Source organism: Manis pentadactyla, chromosome 11, assembly GCF_030020395.1.
Source record: "Manis pentadactyla isolate mManPen7 chromosome 11, mManPen7.hap1, whole genome shotgun sequence".
In the NCBI taxonomy this organism is placed as follows: Eukaryota; Metazoa; Chordata; class Mammalia; order Pholidota; family Manidae; genus Manis; species Manis pentadactyla.
In genome coordinates this window covers 5,432,149-5,451,478 of record NC_080029.1, presented here as the reverse complement: position 1 = coordinate 5,451,478, position 19,330 = coordinate 5,432,149, and the positions used below count along the sequence as shown (strand labels likewise).

The following is a 19,330-nucleotide window of genomic DNA, read 5'->3' as shown; positions in this document are numbered from 1 at the left end:
TCCCCCACCCAACCCCCAGAGTCTAGGCCACAAAAGTCCCAGGCAGCCTCAGGACCTAGATTCTTGCAGTAAAGCAGCTGGGGCCTTCATCATAGAATTGGGAAAGTGAATGAGTTTCCAAGGAGAAAAACTGAAAGACAAGAAAGTAGAGCCTATGAAAAAGGGGAATTAAATGCTGGCTTTTATTAAATTTTTGCTTTTTTAATTTTACTGTATTTTACCTTATTTTATTTTATTTTGTTTATTTTACTTTAGAGGAAGCCTGCAGAGGCTACCTGCAGGTTGATGCAGATATAAAGACAAAAAAACAAAAAACAAAATCTTTTTTTCACCCTCAAAAAAATACATACTGAGTACCAGCTTAGTGGCAAGCCCCGAACCTAAACTGTAAGAAATTGGTTTAAATTGATATTGTTGTGATATCAGAAGAATTACTCTTTGAAAGTGTGGAATCGTGTTTTTTGGAAATCTTTTAGAATTACAGTCTGTGCCTAAATTTCTCCCCCAAAATTGAGTTTTTATTATTTTTTTGAGATTCAGATGTTGTCAGCATTTGCCTTCACCTGTTCTGGAATCTATTTTGGCACATGTACTTGAAGTGGTTCAGTTCTTAAATCAATATTTGCTTAAATTGGCTAAATCATGTCTTGAAAACTTTATTCAAAATACATTTGTTCAGCCCACTTGCTATGCAGATTTTAGAAGATGTTGAACAGTGGAATTTACTCTAAATAGGTGATGTTTTTTGCCAGATTATTTTTCACATTCAAGTTCAAGTGATGTTCTGCTCTTAAAATAGTTTTCAAGGTGTGGAAGTATACATGCCAAAATCTTAACAGAGGTAGTTGAGAATGGTTGGGGCAAAGGGGACCTACATTTTTTACCTTTTATATATATGTATGTGTGCATATTGATTGCATGCTTTACAAGTACTTTCATAATGTAGGAAAAAAAGAAGTTTTTCAATGTAAAAGATTTAGCTCAGTCCCCAGATTTCAATCTGGGAACCTCAGATCCCCAGATTGTAGATGTGAGTCTCAAGATGATGACACCATGGGATGTTGAAAGGTGGCTGACTCACTGGCCCGGCTGCCCCTCCTAGTTCTAGTTCCCAGAGTCAAGCCCGCACCTTCAAGGGATCAGAGACTCAAGAGGGAAAGTGAATACACTGTCGACTTTCATGATAGTGAAGTACATCTGAGCAAGTAGTGAGGGAACCTCAGGTCAGTGTCACTCAAGAAAAGCCACAGAAAGAAATGAGAAAAAAATTTGGAACAAAATAGTCCAGCATTCCTATGTAATATATGTCAAAATACAGCCTCAGGTGATTTTAATGCTAGAGTAAATAAGGATAGTACCTGTTAGCAGAATGTCAGAGCGATCTGCCTTCCAGAAGACCAGCTGGCAAACTTTAAAGGCAGAGTAGGTGTGCACAGGACTGGCATCCACGTAAAACTCCAGCAGTTCCGCATAGGTCTGGTCCTGGCTGTTGGCTTCCCAGACTCGTGACTGATTGACTAAATGGAAGAGTTCACCTCCCTGTCACTTCACAGATGTCTGATCCAGTTACCTTAAGTAAATAAAATAATAAATTACTACTTTGATTAAGTTGAAAAATTCAGCTTTCAAAATATAATATATAGTTCCTAAAAATAAAGCTACATCTCTCTATTGTTAAAAATAATGTATTCACATGAATTCAATGCCCCTTTCCAGCTTTGCTGTTGGCTTGTTAGGAGTCAGAGATGTGTGGCAGGGAGTATTTGCAATCTGTTGTTATTTAAATTAGGGAAATTGATGGTGATCTTCATACCAAATTCTATTGCCTATTCCTGTTGAATAAAGCTGATGTTTTGTCAGCTCTTAAGGGGACAAAGTTTTTATCTTGACGTACCTGAAGCTACGGGTACCGGGGCCGAGACTGCAGGAGTAACCTGTACTTGCTGCCCACGGGGGAGACGGTCTACTTCATCGCGTCGGTGGTGGTCCTGTACAACGCGGAGGAGCAGCTTCAGAGGCACTACACGGGCCACAACGATGACGTGAAGTGGTAAGTTCTCACACCTGTGACACCTGTCACACTTGTGGAAGAAGGACTAACAGAGACAAGGCAATGTTGGGACAGAACTAAAGAGGAGGAAAGGGATCTGGGAAAATAGGATCTGTGGGCAAAGCTCTTCATGTCTGTGATCCACGAGCTACCTGGCTTCCCTCACTATGGTCTGGTTTTCTGTCCTTGAAACACGTAAGCATGACCATGTCACCTAAACAAGTAGCTCCAATAGACCCCTGTTTGGTGGTCTTCTTGATACATCACCTGCTAATAGCGGCTTCTAATTCAAATCTTTATTTTTCAATAAAAATTGAAGTGTTTTGCCTTGTTTATGGCTGGGTCTACAAAATTCATTCATTTTGAATTCATTCGTAATTTGTATATAGCTTTTGATAGGAAATTTTAGGTATCTTGGGAGGAGGGGTGGATGAATAGATTGACTTATATGTGTTTATCCTAGGTCCCAGTGAATTATTAAAATCCTATTGGAAAAAGATGATGTCTTTGCTATTTGATATACTTACTAAATGTTATAGACTAATGAAGTGGTTCTCAGATTGAAATGGTGTTTTCCAAGCAAAGGATGCTTTTCCCTTGGGTTTGAAAATTGTCTAGAGATAAAGGATGAAATGACGTAGACACTTATGGTCTAACATCTTTGGGTGCTCAGAGAATTTATTGTGTGTCTGTGAGAAGTTAGGCACTGTATGTTCCTTATGTTTAAGTTTCCACTAGATTATATTTGATCAAGGGAAAAGTAAAGAGTAGATGCTTTATAAATATCCTTTTTTTTAGCCTAGCAGTTCATCCTGATCGGATCACGATAGCAACAGGACAAGTCGCAGGCACATCCAAGGATGGAAAAGTGAGTTTTATTATCTCTTCCTATCTTTTTAATGAACTAGTAACAGCACATAATTTTGTGAAAACACTTTGCTGATTAATAAGCCCTCCAAAGTATTGTTAAAGTATCTAAATACTTCATAATTCCTCACTAAAATTCTTACTGCAAATTAAAATTCTTAGTGACTATAACAATCCCTTGAGCTCACCTTAATTTTGACCCATTTTTAAATAGTATTGAGCCTGCCTAAGAACTCATTAATTTTTAGGGTACTTATTTACACCCAGAGGAACATTAAGATCTTAAGTATACATTTATTAAGTAAAGTTAAAATCATAGTGAATAATTATTTGAATATGGGACATTTTGCTGCTTCAGTGAATTTCAGACACCCTCTGCCATGAATAACCTGTAACCACAACTCCACCCAGGGGTTTGCGTGAGTCCCAAAGCTGCCTGGAGAGTTTGGGCACGAGGTCTGTAAGCACTTCCGCCAGACTTTAATGGGAATCCAAGGAATCAGAGAGGGAACGGGTAGAATTAACAAATAGAGAACAATGCAAACCTGGCTTCCAGTTATTTATTTGCTACAGTCTGTGATTGCTGTCCACTCTTCAACAAAACACCCAAAAGCTTTTTTGATAACTACATTTTCTCTTTACAGTTTATTGCCCAATATAGGATCGCAACTCATTACATTAAATACTTTCAGTTTTATCAACATGTTTTCTTCCAAAAAACATGAATGCTACTGTTTTTTAGAAAATGGTTTAAGAACATCAAATTCTAAATATTAACTCTATGCTGTTTTTCAGTAAAATTCTACACTTGAACAGAGGTTATAGGAACCATGGCAGTCAGACTGTTATGTAAATACAATAAACAGAACAGGGTCTTCATCCTTTATTTTTGTTTTAATGTTATGTGACCGTCAAAGTTATCTCAAGTTTAGTGGTAAACCATTTGTTCCTCCCTCTAGTGGACTGAAGATGTATTTCAGTTTTAGGCATTGAAGTTGAATCAGGACTTCAGAGCCAGTAAAACTGTAACAGCTCTCTGAGCCACTCCTTGCAACGTGCATGGGGAGAAATCCACAGATTCCAAGTGTGCAGACAACTGGCTATTTGGAGACAAGGCCAAACTACAGCCTAGTGCACCTGCCCCACCCTGTCCACTAGGTGCAGTGCAGGTCCTTTTCTTAAAAAGATAAACCTGCTGGCTGTTCTGTGACGTTTTCTAATATTGAAGGAGAGAAAATTAGTATAACTCACCTCGGAACACAACTGAGAGGGTCTTGAAGTAATCACAGCAGTTCTAAATTTTATTTGTGCAATTCAATTGCTTATTTTGCTCCTATGAGGCCCAAGAACATTATGAACTCTTATACTATTTGGTGGTGACTGTCTTCATGAATTTAGACACACTTCACCTTAGTAACAATAGAAACTTTTAAAGAATAATGCTTATATGAGATTCCATTTTTCCTGTCATCTTTCAGTTTTAAAACTCAGATGCATCTAGATTTACAAATCAGAATCAGTGCCTGTTGTACAGATATCAAGAATTGGCTATTCAAAATTTAGACCTCTCCTAAAGTTAAATTGGCCACTGGCCACTACCTCCTAAAGCCACTGGAAAGGTTTTATATATGTTAAACAGCAGAGTCCTTAAATGCAGAAGAAGACCTCTGTTTTGGCAAAATTGAAGTTCTCTTGTGGCTTCAAGGTACAGATACATGCACACAGCTGTCACAGTTGCTGATGCTGCATTTTCTTTCAAACAGCAGTTGCCCCCACACGTGCGCATCTGGGACTCCGTGACACTGAACACACTGCACGTCATCGGAGTTGGGTTTTTTGACAGAGCTGTTACCTGCATTGCATTTTCGAAATCTGTAAGTAGGAGCCCCCGGGGCACTGGAGTCTGTTTCATGGGGAGGAGAGCATCAGCTCAAGGCTGAACCAGGAGAGCATTAACACACGGTAACTGCCTGGGCGCAGGTGCAGATTCGAGCCTGGAAAAACCCTTCTGCTTCCCAGGCCCCCTCATTCAGAGGTCACGCACATGCCCTTGGGGTCCCACGCATGATGAAAGAGGCCCTGCAGTGATGCCGTCTTTGTGTTGCTTGAGGCAGTCTGGCCTGCTCTGGCCTTGAATTCCACCTGCCCCTTGGCAGGTGGCTCCAGTGTGTCTCTGCCATGTGTGACCCGGCTGCTTGTCCATGCTCAGGAGTTGGATGGGCCTCAGGGGCTCCCAGCTTCTCAGGATGTGCCTGTGCAACAGAGCCACCCTTGAACCACTTTTACAGCCAGTTCAGAAACTCACATTCACATGTGTGCTCGTGTTCACATCAAAATAGCACGTGCTCCCCACCCCAATGCTTTTGCTCCTTGGACACCTTACCGTTAGTGACAGGCCTGTCTGGGTGTGCACAGGAGGCTGGTTTTGATGAAGCTGGTGGGGAAGAGCCTCCCAGACACCCCACCCCTCCGTGCACCTGCTCTCCATGGCTGGTCTCAAAGCAGTGGGTAAATATTCTTTAACCAAAACGTAGGAGACTTTCTTAAAAGTAAAGTCAATGTTCATTTTTAATCATACCCCACCTATCTTATTCTCAAATGTAGTCTCCCTGTGCACGCCTTTTCCTTCCAGAATGGTGGCAGCAGTCTCTGCGCAGTGGATGACTCCAACGAGCACGTGCTGTCTGTGTGGGACTGGCAGAAGGAAGAGAGGCTGGCGGATGTCAAGGTCTCTCCAAGCCTGACGTCGGGCCCCTTCGCGTTTCCCACTGGGAGCCTCCTCCGCTGGCTCCCGGCCCCTCCCCTTCCTTTCTCCACCCGACTAACGCCAGGTGCCCCGTGTCCTGGCACTGCCCAGGCGTGTAATACACGAGGCTGCTCACTGCCCGGGCGGGGAGGGGCGGGGAGGGGCGGGGAGGGCAGCCGGGAGCCGAGGGGCGTCAGCGCCACCAGCAGGCGCCTTCCCAAAGCTGAGTGGGCCTGGGAACGGCGAGTGCGGGCTGCTGCCAGAGCCCGGCCCCCCCCCAGGACCCCTGCAGAGCGCTGCCCCTTGGGCTTCTCTTCAGCACCCCTGACATTGTCCTGCACAGTACATGAGTGAGCTTCCCAGAAGCCTTCTTGCTTTCCTCCTATTAAAATCTTGAATGGACCCTGTCTTTATAAAATCGACTTTAAGTTTCTCATTCTGGCATCCTTAACCTTAGATCGCCTTCCTTACCTGACATTAGGGTCGCGCCACATCACCTTCCTTATCCAACTTTCTCTCTTGCGTGCCTGGGATGCAAACCCTATATTCTAATCTGGCATGTTTCCAAATACTTGTTTGTGTGTTATAGCCCCGCCTTCTAATATTCTGGTCAAGTTTTGAAATTCTTCCCATGTTTGTTGCTAGGTTGTTAGTAATCAGAGGCAGGTTATGACCCAGGTTTAAGAACATATAATTGAATTACCAAGTAGATGGAGCATCAGGGTCAGATCCATCCAGCTAGTGTGCAGGTCCTAGAAATCAAGATAACGGGGTCGGAGGTGGCCAAAGAGCCACACGCCCAGCACTGGACCCCCATCTTGGTCACTGCACCACGAGCAGAGTCCCAGCAATTAGACCGGGGGGGTGCAGGGCGAACGGGGCAGCCAGAGTCAGCCAGGAGCAAAGGAGCTGTGTAAAACCCAGGTTCCTGGACCTGTCCCAAAGATCGCAGTCACTAGAGGGGGAGGAGGCCCCACATCTGTATTTTAACACAATTAGGTGATTCTGCTGTTCAGCCAGGGCTGGGAATCCTTGTTGGGAAGATGAGCAAATTGTTGCAGATCTTAAACCCCTGGCTGCCCCGACCCCTCCTCAGAGAAGGCATGTGGGCACCCTGCTGTGTGGCCCCGTGGGGTCCCCCAGGAGCCAAGGCCCCACAGTCCCCATCCTCAGGGCCCCAGTCCAGTGGGAGGAAAGCAGGGAGAGGTGAAGGCCCGCAGCAAATGTAAGCTCAGTGTTTATATGAGATATATTAAATGGGGAAAAATCTGGAGGCTTTTCAGTGCTTAACTTGAATGAGTTAGTTATTTGTGGTCCTTTTTATTTATTTCCTTAAGTGTCTTAAGAGATTTGAGACATTTGATTCTCCTGTTCTGCTCACAGTGTTCTAATGAAGCTGTGTTTGCCACGGATTTCCACCCTATGGACACTAATATAATAGTCACCTGTGGAAAATCACATCTCTACTTTTGGACACTAGAAGGAAACTCCTTGATTAAGAAGCAAGGGTTATTCGAGGTAAAGTGAAAATTTCATGTGTTTGTATTTTTCAGTGAGGGATACATGTGACCAGCTAGCTTTTAAGGGAACTTTGAGGCATCCCGGTCTTAGAATTGGTTTCAATTGGCAGATGTGGGGGTGCACCTGGGGAGTGTAGTGATATGGAACATTCCTAGGGATCCCTAGCAGAGTGGGGGAGCCCCTTGTGCCTGCGGGGCACAGTGGAGATGCCGGGAAGGAAGAGCCAGCAGCACAGGCGAGGCTGCCCGGTGCAGCCCCACCCGCGAGGGGTGGGTGCCGAGGGCAGGAGGCCTCGGAGCAGCACCGGGCCCTTGCGGAGGGCGACGGGCACTTGCCAGGCCTTTCCGCCTTGCCGTTCGGGGGCCCTGTGAGAGCACCAGCACCGCTTCACAAGCGGGGCCTTTGCAGCTGCCATCCGAGGCTGTCGGAGGACCGCTTCTTTCTGGTGCAGGCCCTGGTCCTCAGCCGTGGTCATGACAACACAGCCGCCCCGCTGCCCCACCAACACCCTCCTCTGCCAGACTGTCTGCAACTTTATAATTACCAGAAGTTCCTTTATTTTGGAGCAAATTATCTCATGGCATACATTACATAATGGTAGATGGCAACGGAAGGCACATGGGAAGGTAGCAATGCTGACGCCGCCCAGCCTGGGGTCACTGGGGTTCTAGAGGTCACATACATACACCTAAGAGGATGTCGTTACTAAATCTATGCATGTATTTCTTTACAACATTCTGCAGAAGCAAGAAAAACCAAAGTTTGTCCTCTGTGTGACTTTTTCTGAAAATGGCGACACCATTACCGGAGATTCAAGTGGCAACATCTTGGTATGGGGAAAAGGTAACAAGTGGTTATTCCCGAAGCTGGCAGTTCTTGGTAATGTTGTAAGAGGTCAGGCGTGACCTCTGTAAACACTGTCTGTCGATATAATTTACAGGATTACAGTGAAATTACAGTTATATAGGTACATACGTATGTGTGTGTAACTTGAAAACATAAAACCACAACAGAGGAAAACAGGAATGGTAAGAGTCGTTGACTTCCTATTATTCTAGAAGGCTCCCTGAGCCTCAGATACTCTGATGGCATTAATAGCTTTATTAGGAGATCGCTTAACAAATTATAATGATGAAGTTATCAATGACTATTTACTTAGCTATAAAATATTTAAGTAACTATTCTGGCTCTCACAGCATTTGGCAGACATTTCCTGAGTACTACTTATTGCAAGGCAGCGTGTTAGACACTGTAGCACACAAATGAGTCAGATCCGAACCCCCGTTGTCAGTGAGCAGTTTGCTAAGGAGGATTCAGTACTCAGCAGTCATTCATTTGGTTAAGTTCAGTGAGCACTTATGAGAGCTTACCATGGTCCAGGAGGAGAGGAAGGCTACGCCATCCCTGTCCTCAAGGGTCTGAGTTTGGGTCGGGGGGCGAAGGAAGAAACAGACCCATCAGTGTGATTTCAGACTAACAGGGTAACTTCTGTAGTGTCTCTACTACTCAGGGCTGGGTGCTTTATGTGTTGTTCCATTTCACCCTGAGAACCATCCTGGGGGGTTACAGGGGCCCCAGTACACAAAGGGGGAGGCTGGGATGTGGGGCAGCTATGTCACTTGTCCAGAGACGCCCCAGCTCAGGGTGTAATGCCAGTCCCTGCTCTCAGCCCCGTGAACTGCCTCTGCGCACACCACACTGCCCCGTGTGCGCCTCCCTGACGTTCAAGCAGTCCACTGCGTGCTGGTCCGGTGCTTTGTGAGCTTCTAGAAATTGGATCCTTCATAGATTCACACGACAATTCTAACCAACAGAACCACATTTTAAAACAAAAAATGCAGTGGACAGAGGTGAGCCTTCTGATACTGTACTGAGGCTGGTCTTCTGGGTGTGTTTAGGTACGAATCGAATAAGCTATGCCGTCCAAGGAGCCCATGAGGGTGGCATTTTTGCACTTTGTATGTTAAGGGATGGCACACTGGTGTCAGGAGGAGGGAAGGACCGAAAGCTCATTTCTTGGAATGGAAACTACCAGAAACTTCACAAAACTGAGGTAAGACCACAAACAATGTGCCTGAAATTCCTTTTGAACCTTAAACTGTAATAACAACCAGTTTCCTGTTAGCTTGAAATCAATAGGTTACAGTTTTGGAATTTTTTTAGATAAAATATTATTAAATAGGGCAGTTTAAGTGCAACTACTAAAATGGAATCAGCTTTAAAAATTTTAGGTCGTAACATTTCACATTAGAATATTTTCTTACTAGAACCAATCTCAGTTTAACAAGGGAATATTATCCACATTTTGATTTGTCATTAAAATCTGTCTTCTTTTTTCACTTCAATTTCCAACATGTTACTTTGGAGACATTATCACTTTGAGCTAGTATTTATTGATTATTTACTTTGTACATGGCTGAGTGCCAACATGTTCTCTAGACTCTAACTCCTTTTAGTGCCTGTTTCACCTCCTTAGTACCTGGTTAGCAGCCTGAACATCAGTAGGAACCAGAGGCAGGAAATGTAATATTCCTTCTACATACTCAGTGAATTTTTTCCCCCAGACCTCTGTGATTATGAGCAGACACATATCAAGATGAGCATCAGTCTGAAGGTTGCTGATCTTCATCCCTAGCACAGAATGAACACATTGTAGAACATTTCCAACTTGCCAGCTGATGTGCATACCTTACATTATGTAACATGTGTTACATCAGAGAGCAGCATGGCACAGGGCTTTCGTGGGATGAGAATTTGGTTCTGTTGATTGTTGCGCTTAACAAAGAAAGGCCTTCATTTGAGCTTTGGAAATCACTTCCCCTTGCACTGAGATTTTAATTGTGATAGCATTTTTAATAATAAGATTTGACCAGCATTTGACTGAACGTGTATCCATGTTAAATTGTAGTGTCACCTAGTTTTATAGAAGATGCTCACCATTTTTAAGTAGGTCTAATTCTTCTTCATTGCCATGGATTATCATCACCTTTTCCCAAATCTGTGCTAACAAACCACCCCGGAGGTAGGGATTTCGTATAAAAGCAGGTTGCTTCCTACTTTTCTAGAACTTTTCTAGGTGCCCAGAGTCCCAGGGTCTAGCTGCAGTTTTTATTTACAAAATGCAGGAACCCCTGTTTATTTTATCATGGAAAAATTGTTCTTGGCTGACATGTTTTGAAATTCCTTTTCTTAATGTTTAGGTAATTCTGTATGTTTACCAACATGAACAGCGGATTTCAAATTGAAGTAGAGTGGAGTTGCCAAAGCATTTTATCATTTTAAGTTTCAGTGAACTTCAGGAGCCCTTACTATGGCATGTCACCTTATTCTGTACTTGCCAGGTTTACCTGCTGCTGCCAGCCTGAGTCGTAATAAGTAAAGGAGGATTTCTGATTTTTTAATCTTGTCAAGAAAAAATGCTTTGTTTCTTTATTGCTTTTTTAACAACTTACTCTTGCTGATTCTTTTGAGGTAGACAAAATATTTCAAGTTTAGAAGTCAGGTTTGGGGTTTGGCTCCCTCTCAGTCAGGTACTAGCTAAGGGCTGTCCTCCCTGTCTCCTTGGTGGGTGAGTGTGTGTGCGTGAAAGAGAGATGCGATAGGACCTAGCCTCATGATACACGAAAAAGTATTTTGAATGATGAAGCTATTAATTTAATGGCATATTAAATGTTTTCTCTTCAACGCAGATTCCAGAACAGTTTGGTCCCATTCGGACAGTGGCCGAGGGGAAAGGCGATGTGATTTTGATAGGCACAACTAGAAACTTTGTTCTGCAGGGCACACTGTCTGGGGACTTTGTTCCCATTACTCAGGTACGTTCCTGCCCAGCAGGCCCACCAAATACTTTCATTTTATATACAATTGGAATAATGAAGCATTATGGAGGGGAGATAATTCCTGTGTTCTGTACTAACATAACCTTCCTCAGCTTCAGGGTTTCTTAGCTGTCACAGCATAAGTTGGGGAGAAGAGAAGCTGGTGAGAGCACGTTAGGAAGTGCACGTTAAGCCACAGCGCTTCACCCTTTCGGGGCTGACGTGCTATTTCAGAGGGCCTCCGTTGTTCTCCACAGGGTCACACTGATGAGCTCTGGGGACTGGCCATCCATGCCTCGAAACCTCAGTTCTTGACCTGTGGGCATGACCGACATGCCACTCTCTGGGACGCTGTTGGTCACCGGCCCGTCTGGGACAAAATAATAGAGGTAGACATGCATGTTACATCCCATTTTTCTTATAAAAATTCATCTGCAAATGTTCATTTTCTTCTGCATGAAATTAATAGTGATATAAAATTGTCCCAAAGCAAATGTCACTTAATTTATCTCCCTCAAGTAACATTGCCTTATCCATGTAACCCTGATGTTTCCTGTTGAATTTTTCAATAGCAAGTAAGCCTTTCCCAGTTGGTCGTTGGGTTTCCCAAGTGCAGAGTCTCTTTGGCTTACGTGCTGAACACCCTTGTTTTGAGCCTACAGTCAATGTACAATGTACCTTTTGAATTAGAATTTTCAAACTATCCTAAAAGTATACAGTTTATGTTCAGTTTGAGTTTGGTGATAGAAGTAAAGCTTCAGGTGTGAAGGCATCATCTCTGTGATCCTTGCAGAAGCTGCTCAGACTGACTATCAGAGCGTTGAAATACCCTCCCCTCCATGTCACATGGCAGTGACTGCGTCTGTTGAGCACTGCTTGCATACCAAGCACTGGGTGTGTGCTACCCTGAATCCTGGCAGCAGCCCTGCACTTTGAAGCTTTTCCTCCCTGATGTTATTGGTCAGGAAACTGAGGCTTAGAAAAGTCAGATAGTCACATGTCTTGTCGAAGCCACTGAGTCAGTGAGTGACAGACAGTGTTGACACCCAGCCCACAGTCCCCCAGCAGGTTCAAAGCACAGCTTGTGTAGCTTGTGCCGCTAATGACGCACAGGGTCCCTTGGGAGGGGCAGCCCCTCTCCGGACCCCTGTAGAGTCCCAGCATTTCCCAGCATCTGAATCCATGTTTCAGCCCTCCTGCCCTGTCCTTTCCAAGAAGGTCACTGAGAGTCTAGAGCTGACTGGTCACTGGTATTGGTGAGCACAGAGACGACAGGGCCTGAGGGGTGGCGCACTCAGAGGAAAGAGTGGGTGTAGGGCTGAAGGAAGTGTGTCCCATTTACACCCATCCCCTGGCCGTGGCTTGGAGGAACAGACAGGGACCGTCTGAGGGTTCTGCACAGAGGTGAGGATGGCCACTGGATGCAGCAGGGGCAGTGGTGGCCCAGAGGGCGGCCTTCCCTGTGGTCTGGAAGCCAGTGACTCTCTCCCTGTCTCCTTCACCACACTGTGAACCCATCAGCCTGCCATAAGGGTAGGGTATAGAGGCGGATGCCAGGGAGGTCTGCAGTGGAGTCCTCACTCCTTTGGCCCTGGCCATGTAGCTCTGGATGGGAACCTCCCTGTACCCCAGTGTCTTCATCTCAGAACGTTAGGAGCCTAGACGGATTACGAGTACACCTCTGAGTGGATGTCACTTCAGTCTGTGTGGCAGCAGCAGCCCTGAGTTTAATTCCACCTCTTGGAAGAAGCATTGCAATAATGTAATCAGTACCTGAAAAGTTTGGATCCTTCATTTTTTTAGTTCATCCAATATTATCTCAGTGCCACTTCTTTTCTGTGGCTCCTTTTTTCTTGGTCTCCCTGTGATTAATCTCTCCTCACTTCAGTTCATCCTAAGCACTCCTACCAAGTGATCCTCTTGAATCATGTCACTTTTTTTAATTGAAGAAACACACTCGCTTTCACTGTGTTCTTACTTCCTAGGGGTCACAGTCCTCAACACAGTCGTGCAGCCCCTGTGATGGTGTCAGCATACTTCCCGCTTCCCCACCTGGGCATTCTGCCTCGTAGACCCATGGACACTACCTGCCATTCCTCAAATATGCCCCAACTGCCTTGTTTCCACTTTGATCAGATCATTGTCCCATTAACACCTGATCCAAGAAAATACTGAGAGATCTACTGACCCCTCAGCATGATGGTTCTTCCTGTCCTGGAAGTCAAAGGCTGTCTGGGCCACCCTTTTATTGATCACATTCCATCTTGTATCAGTTAGGAACGAGCACATGTGTGCCACTAGATCAAAACCTGGAAGGGGCCTCACTCACCTCCAGACCCTTCTAGGGCTGCCTAGTGCCCTGCACCCAGGAGGCACTCATGCAGCATCCCTCATGGAGGTGGGGCAGTCGTCCTGACCCCAGACAGGTCAAGCACACCACCTGACAGGCTTACCATGCATGGGGTCAGCCACAGGGCTTCCGAGACTTGGAGGCAGAGCGCCGACTTGTTGGTCTGTCTCCAATCACTGTAGATACGAAAGGATATAAGACAGAAATCAAAAAAGTCTTAAATGATTAAAAATTCAGTGTCATTGAAACTTGACCTTCTTCCAAGTAGGAAAACATTTTTGTCTCTGGAGAGAAAGGGGATTTTTAAACAGGTCTGTGTAACCCTAGGGATTAGAGCTGTGTTCGTGTGTGTTTTATAAAACAGTGCTGTATCTGGCCATCAATTTACACTTCCTTTAAAATATTTTAGGATCCAGCTCAGTCTTCTGGTTTTCATCCTTCAGGGTCTGTGGTTGCAGTTGGAACACTGACTGGGAGGTACGTCCATGTCAGCGTGGCTTGTGTGCTCAGAGGTCATGGAAAAGAGGCTTGTTGTCTGTATTTCCCCAGGGTCGGTGCTGGATAGCCCTTGGCTGCCTTCTCTCAGCTTCTAATGACTTACCAAGAAGTCAGTCAGAAGAACCCCTAAGTAACCCACTGGACAGTGGTCCTCCATACGGTGGGCCTTGGGAAAGCCTGAGGAAAGCTGGGGACTCTTCTCCTGGGAAAGCACCCCCTGACACACACACACAGAGACACACGTGCATGCACACACACAGAGACACGCACAGAGGTGAGGATGGCCACTGGATGCAGCAGGGGCAGTGGTGGCCCAGAGGGCGGCCTTCCCTGTGTCTGGAAGCCAGTGACTCTCCCTGTCTCCTTCTCCTTCTCCACACTGTGAATCCAGCCACTCTGCACTGGTGGAGAAGGAGACAGTTAGGAAGTGTCTGCTGCAGTTGCCTGGCAGGCGATTTTGGTGGTTATTGTCACTGTTTTAATTGCGTTTTTATATTTTTTTGTCATAGTGTGAACACTTATGGTTTAACTCAGATATTTTTGGTGGTTTCCTCCCATCCTTCCTCTCTAAAAAGCATACTGCTTAGACTCTGTCGTTATGACCGTAGAGAATGTATAGTCAGAGTGACCGTTTGTAAGTCACAGGTAGCAGTACCTTAAGAGTTGGACACTGTGTCCAACAAAATTCTTCATGAAAATCTTTGTGTACCCACACACACAGACCACACACACAGACACACCTTTCCTTTAACTCTCGTGGAGGCAGCTGAAGCTTTGAAGTCGGCGGGCCCTGATGAGTGGCTGACAGCCAGGAATTGCCGTCATCTACAGCTGCCTATGCTTGGTAGGATAGCTAGCAGGATGCTCAGGACCGTGGACAGCGTCCCGTGGGCCGAGGAGACAGAACATGTGACCTAGTCCTCTGCCACTTATACCACCCACATCTCTGGTGCTAGTGTCAGGCTCAGCCTTGCTGGGACAATAGCAGGACTTCAGAGACTTAGCCTGGTCAGCCCTGGTATCTCTGCTGCTTATGTTCTGACCTGTATTAAGGTAGAATAGAATATAAAAGGTGACTGCAAGGAATCAAACTGGAGAAGCCAAATCCCAGTTTCAGGGGTCAGCCCGTCCCACTGAGTGCTGATGGTTAGGTCCCCGGATGGGAGGCCAGAAGACACAGATGTTGCTCATCAGGCATGCAAAGGAATGTCCGCCGTCTAGGGCTGAAACTGTTGCATCAGAGAGCCCACATTCCCGTCCACCCTAAAAACACTGGAGTCCAGTGCCTGCTACTGCCCAAGAACGTACAGGCAGGGGAGTGCGGTCATTCTGTCATTTAATATCTGCCAAGCACCGTGTACTTACTGAAGGGTACAGAGCTTCCATGTCCTTGTTAACTGACTGATCTAACGAGTTAGATCTTAGCCCCATTTTACAATTGAGGAAACTGAGCCCAGAGCGGCTAAGCTCAAAGACCAGTCCTCCACCCACTCTCTTCCATTCCCTCTCCTTTTTTAAACCACCCAGCCAGTTGGACACCTGCATTCACAGTCACATCTCCCGAGACTGTCCCAGCGCCATCCTCCTGGCCCCATCCTGCTTGGCCCCGGCCAGGGTGTCTGGTAAACTCATACAGGGGGTCCCTCTGCTGCCACTCTGGCCATGGGCCAGCATTACGTGTTGTTCTGTATGTCCTGTCCAGGACTTTCTCCCCTTTCATGCTGAGTGACAAAGAGGAAGCCCTGAGGAACCTGGCTGTCACAGCGTCCGGAGCTGAATTCTTTCAAATGGCAGTCAGCATGAGTGCTCACATGTAGGGCAGCCTCTCTAAACAAGCTGTAACAAGCATTCTTAGTTGGCAAATGCAGAGGAAACCCCTAGATTAATCGTTTTTAATAGCCTTACTATTATTGTAATAGTCTTAGTTCATTTTCTCACTAAACAACTTACTGTACTTTTTCTCATGTTTACAACAGGTGGTTTGTGTTTGACACAGAAACGAAAGACTTGGTCACCGTTCACACAGATGGCAACGAGCAGCTCTCTGTAATGCGTTACTCACCAGGTCAGAATCCACCCCATTCACTATACAATTCCAACTCATCTGTGAAGTTCTGTGCAAATCTTTTTAAAGAAAAACTTCACAAGCCTCTGCAAAGTGAAATTTAAACCACACACTCACACAACTGTGGCATGTAGGGGTTCTCTCCCATTCATCGGGTCATTATGCTCATGTGTTTATTTAACTTTTCACAAATTATTATTTGTGCTTTTTAACAAATTATTATTATTATTTCATTATGTTTATTAGCTTTTTATTTTTAACCTTTCACATATGGAAAGTTCAAATATGGACAAAACAGACAGAATAGCATAATGCCACCCCCATGTGTCCATCACCCAGCTACAAAACTTAATTAACTCTTAGCCAACCCTGCGCGTCTGTTGTCTCACCCGCCACCCCCTCCCATGTCACTTTGAAGCAGTTCCCAGGCTCTCATCTTTTCATCTGGTAACACTGCTCTAAGTATCTCAAAAAGGTGAGGACTCTTATTTAACAGCTTTTTTGAGACGTAACTTAAACTAATTTAGCCATTGTAACTGTACTGCTCAGCGATCCTTAGAGATTTTTGTGTAGATGTTCAAAATCATGGAGTTTTACGAGTCTCACCATAATCTAACATGAGAATGTCTCCATCACCCCAAAGAGTTCTTTCCCTGCCCATTAGCAATGAATTTCCCATCCACCCCCAGCCCTAAGTTACCCCTGATCTACTGCTCTGTTCTGTGAATTGCCTTTTCTCCATATCAATGGAATCTTATAATACATAGCCTGTTGTGTCAGGCTTCTTTTACTTAGAATAATGTTTTTGAGATTAATACGTGTTACTGTGCATGTATCGCTAGTTTATTCCTTTTCATTTGCTACATAGTATTCCATCTTACGGATATACCACATTGCATTTATCCATTTATCAATTTGACATTTGGGTGGTTTCTGTTTGTTTGGTTTTTTCTGGCTATTATGAATAACACTGCTATGAACATTCATTATATGCCTTTTTGTAGACATTTATTTTCATTTCTCTTGGGTAAATTCCTAGGAGTAGGATTGGTGGATTGTATGGCAAATTTATGTTTAACATTTTTGGAACTGCCATACTGCTTTCCAAGGTGGCTGTGCTGCTTTATATCCTGCTGGCAGTGTGTAAGGGTTCTAGCTTCCCTACATCCTCACCAGCACCTGTTATGTCTGTCTTTTTCATCATAGCCATTCTAATAGAGGTGTAGGCGTATCTCATGTGGTTTTAATTTGCATTTCCCCACTGACTATCAAAGATGCTGAGCATTTTTTCATGTGCCTGTCAGTCATTCCTTTACCTTCTTTGATGAAATATCTATTCAAATATTTTGCCTATTTTTAATTGGATTGTCTGTCTTACTGTTGAGTTGTAAGAGCTCTTTCTGTATTTCATTGGTAAAAGTTCTTTATCAGATTTGCAAATATTTTCTCTCAGTGTGTGGATTGTCTTTTCATTTGTTTAATGGTGTCTTTTGAAGCACAGGTTTTTCCTTTTGATGAAGTCTTGTTTACCAGTTTTTTCTTCCATAGATCATGCTTTTGGTGTCATACCCAAGGTCATGAAGATTTTCTCCTATGCTTTCTTTTAGAAAGGTTATTGTTCAAGCCTTTACACTTAGATCTGTGATCTCTTTTGAGTTAATTATTGTGTATGGCAAGAGATAAATTTGTTTATTTGTTCTACATATAGACATCCAGTTATCCCAGCACCATTTTTTTTAAAGACAGTCTTTTTGCTATTGGATTATCTTGACACTTTTGTAAAAAAATCAATTGACGATAAACATAAAGGTTTAATTCAGGATTCTCAGTTCTTTCCGTTCATCTATGTTTTTCCTTGTGCCAGTGCTACATGGTCTTGATTACTGTGAGTTTAGAGTAATTTTTGAAATTGAATAATATGTCTCTACCAGCTTTCTTGTTCTTTTTCAAAGTTGGTTTGGCTATTTTAGGTCTTTACCATTTTTATATGAATTTCAGAAACAGCTTGTCAATTTCTAATTTTAAAAAGCCTATCAGGTAAATACTGCTCATAAAAAAGAAAAAAAGCCTACCAGGATTTTGATTATGTTGAATTTGATTATGTTGAAATTATATGGGAAGACTTGCCAGCTTAACAATACTGTCTTTTGATCCTTGAACATAGAATATCTGTCCATTTATTTACATGTTCTTTAATTTCCTTCATCAGTGTTTTGTAGTTTTCAACGTACAAGTCTTGCACTTCTTTTGTTAGGTTTATTCCTAAGTAAGTTTTTTTATGTTGTTCAGAATGTTGGTTGCTAATATAGAGAAATAAAATTCATTATCTTATACCCTTTGACCTTTCTTCCCTCTTCTATTAGTTTTGGGGGAGGGTGTGTATAATCCTTGGGATTTTCTTCATATGGGATCACATCATCTGCAAATAAAAGTAACTTTACTTCTTCCTTTCCAATCTGGATACCTTTAATTGGTTTTTTTCTTATTGCATCGTGATGCTGGAACCTCCAATACAATGTTGAACAGAAGGGGCAACAGCAGATCCTTGCCTCGCTCCTAATCCTAGGAGAATTCATTCAGTCATTCATCATTACATATGATGTTAGATACCTTTTGCCATGAGGAACTTCCTGTCTGGTCCTAATTTGCTCGGAGTTTTTATCGTGAATGGATGGATATTGGATTGTGAGCTGTCAGCTTTTCTTTGTGGGAAGGTGGGTAATTACTAATTCAGTTCCCTTACTTGTTATCATTCTGTTCAGATATTCTACTTCTCCTTAAGTAAGTCTTGGTAATTTGTTCATTTCATCTAAGTTGTCTAATTTGTTGGCATAAAATTGTTCACAATATTTGCTTATAGTCCTTTTAATTTTTCTGAAGCTAGTAGTGGGTCCCCTCATTCATTCCTGATTCTGGAATCTGTCTTCTCTCTTTTCTCTTGGCCAGTCTAGCTAAGGTTGGCCAATTTCATTGATCTTTTCACAGAACCAACTGTTGGTTTCATTGATTTTTCTTTATTGTTTTTCTGTTTTCTATTTTTTTTTTCTGTTCTGATCTTTATTATTTCCTTTTTTCTGCTTGATTTATATTTAGTTGTTCTTTTTTAGTTTCTTAAGGTGGAAGGAAGCTTAGGTTATTGGAGTTTTTTTGTATAGATGTTCAAATGCTGTTAATTTCACCTTAAGCACTGCTGTAGCTACATCCCATAAATTTTGGTATGTTACATTTTTTCATTTTCATTCAGTTCAAAATATTTCCTAATCTCCTTGATGATATCCTCTTTGACCTATGGGTTATTTAGAAATGGATTGCTTAATTTCCAACTGTTCGGGATTTCTCATATTTCTCCCTTTTGCTCTCTAATTTAACTTCATTGTGGTCATAGAACATATTCTGTGTGACTTTAATCATTTTA

The 19,330-nt window shown here is 43.5% G+C and overlaps 1 protein-coding gene across 5 annotated transcripts in view; it reads left to right on the top strand.

Moving 5' to 3' along the window:
- The window catches only part of EML1 (EMAP like 1), a 171,051-nt gene that overhangs the window by 141,476 nt on the left and 10,245 nt on the right, over window positions 1-19,330 (top strand). For 4 of the 5 annotated variants that reach the window (XM_036882125.2, XM_036882127.2, XM_036882128.2 and 1 more), the window contains 11 exons: window positions 1,901-2,050; window positions 2,849-2,918; window positions 4,681-4,791; window positions 5,550-5,645; window positions 7,047-7,181; window positions 7,928-8,027; window positions 9,083-9,237; window positions 10,874-10,999; window positions 11,260-11,391; window positions 13,762-13,829; window positions 15,827-15,915. In XM_036882125.2, coding sequence (XP_036738020.2) covers window positions 1,901-2,050; window positions 2,849-2,918; window positions 4,681-4,791; window positions 5,550-5,645; window positions 7,047-7,181; window positions 7,928-8,027; window positions 9,083-9,237; window positions 10,874-10,999; window positions 11,260-11,391; window positions 13,762-13,829; window positions 15,827-15,915 — 1,232 coding nt within the window. The remainder of the gene's footprint in view (window positions 1-1,900; window positions 2,051-2,848; window positions 2,919-4,680; window positions 4,792-5,549; window positions 5,646-7,046; window positions 7,182-7,927; window positions 8,028-9,082; window positions 9,238-10,873; window positions 11,000-11,259; window positions 11,392-13,761; window positions 13,830-15,826; window positions 15,916-19,330) is intronic. The other variant, XM_036882126.2, reaches the window with a different exon arrangement.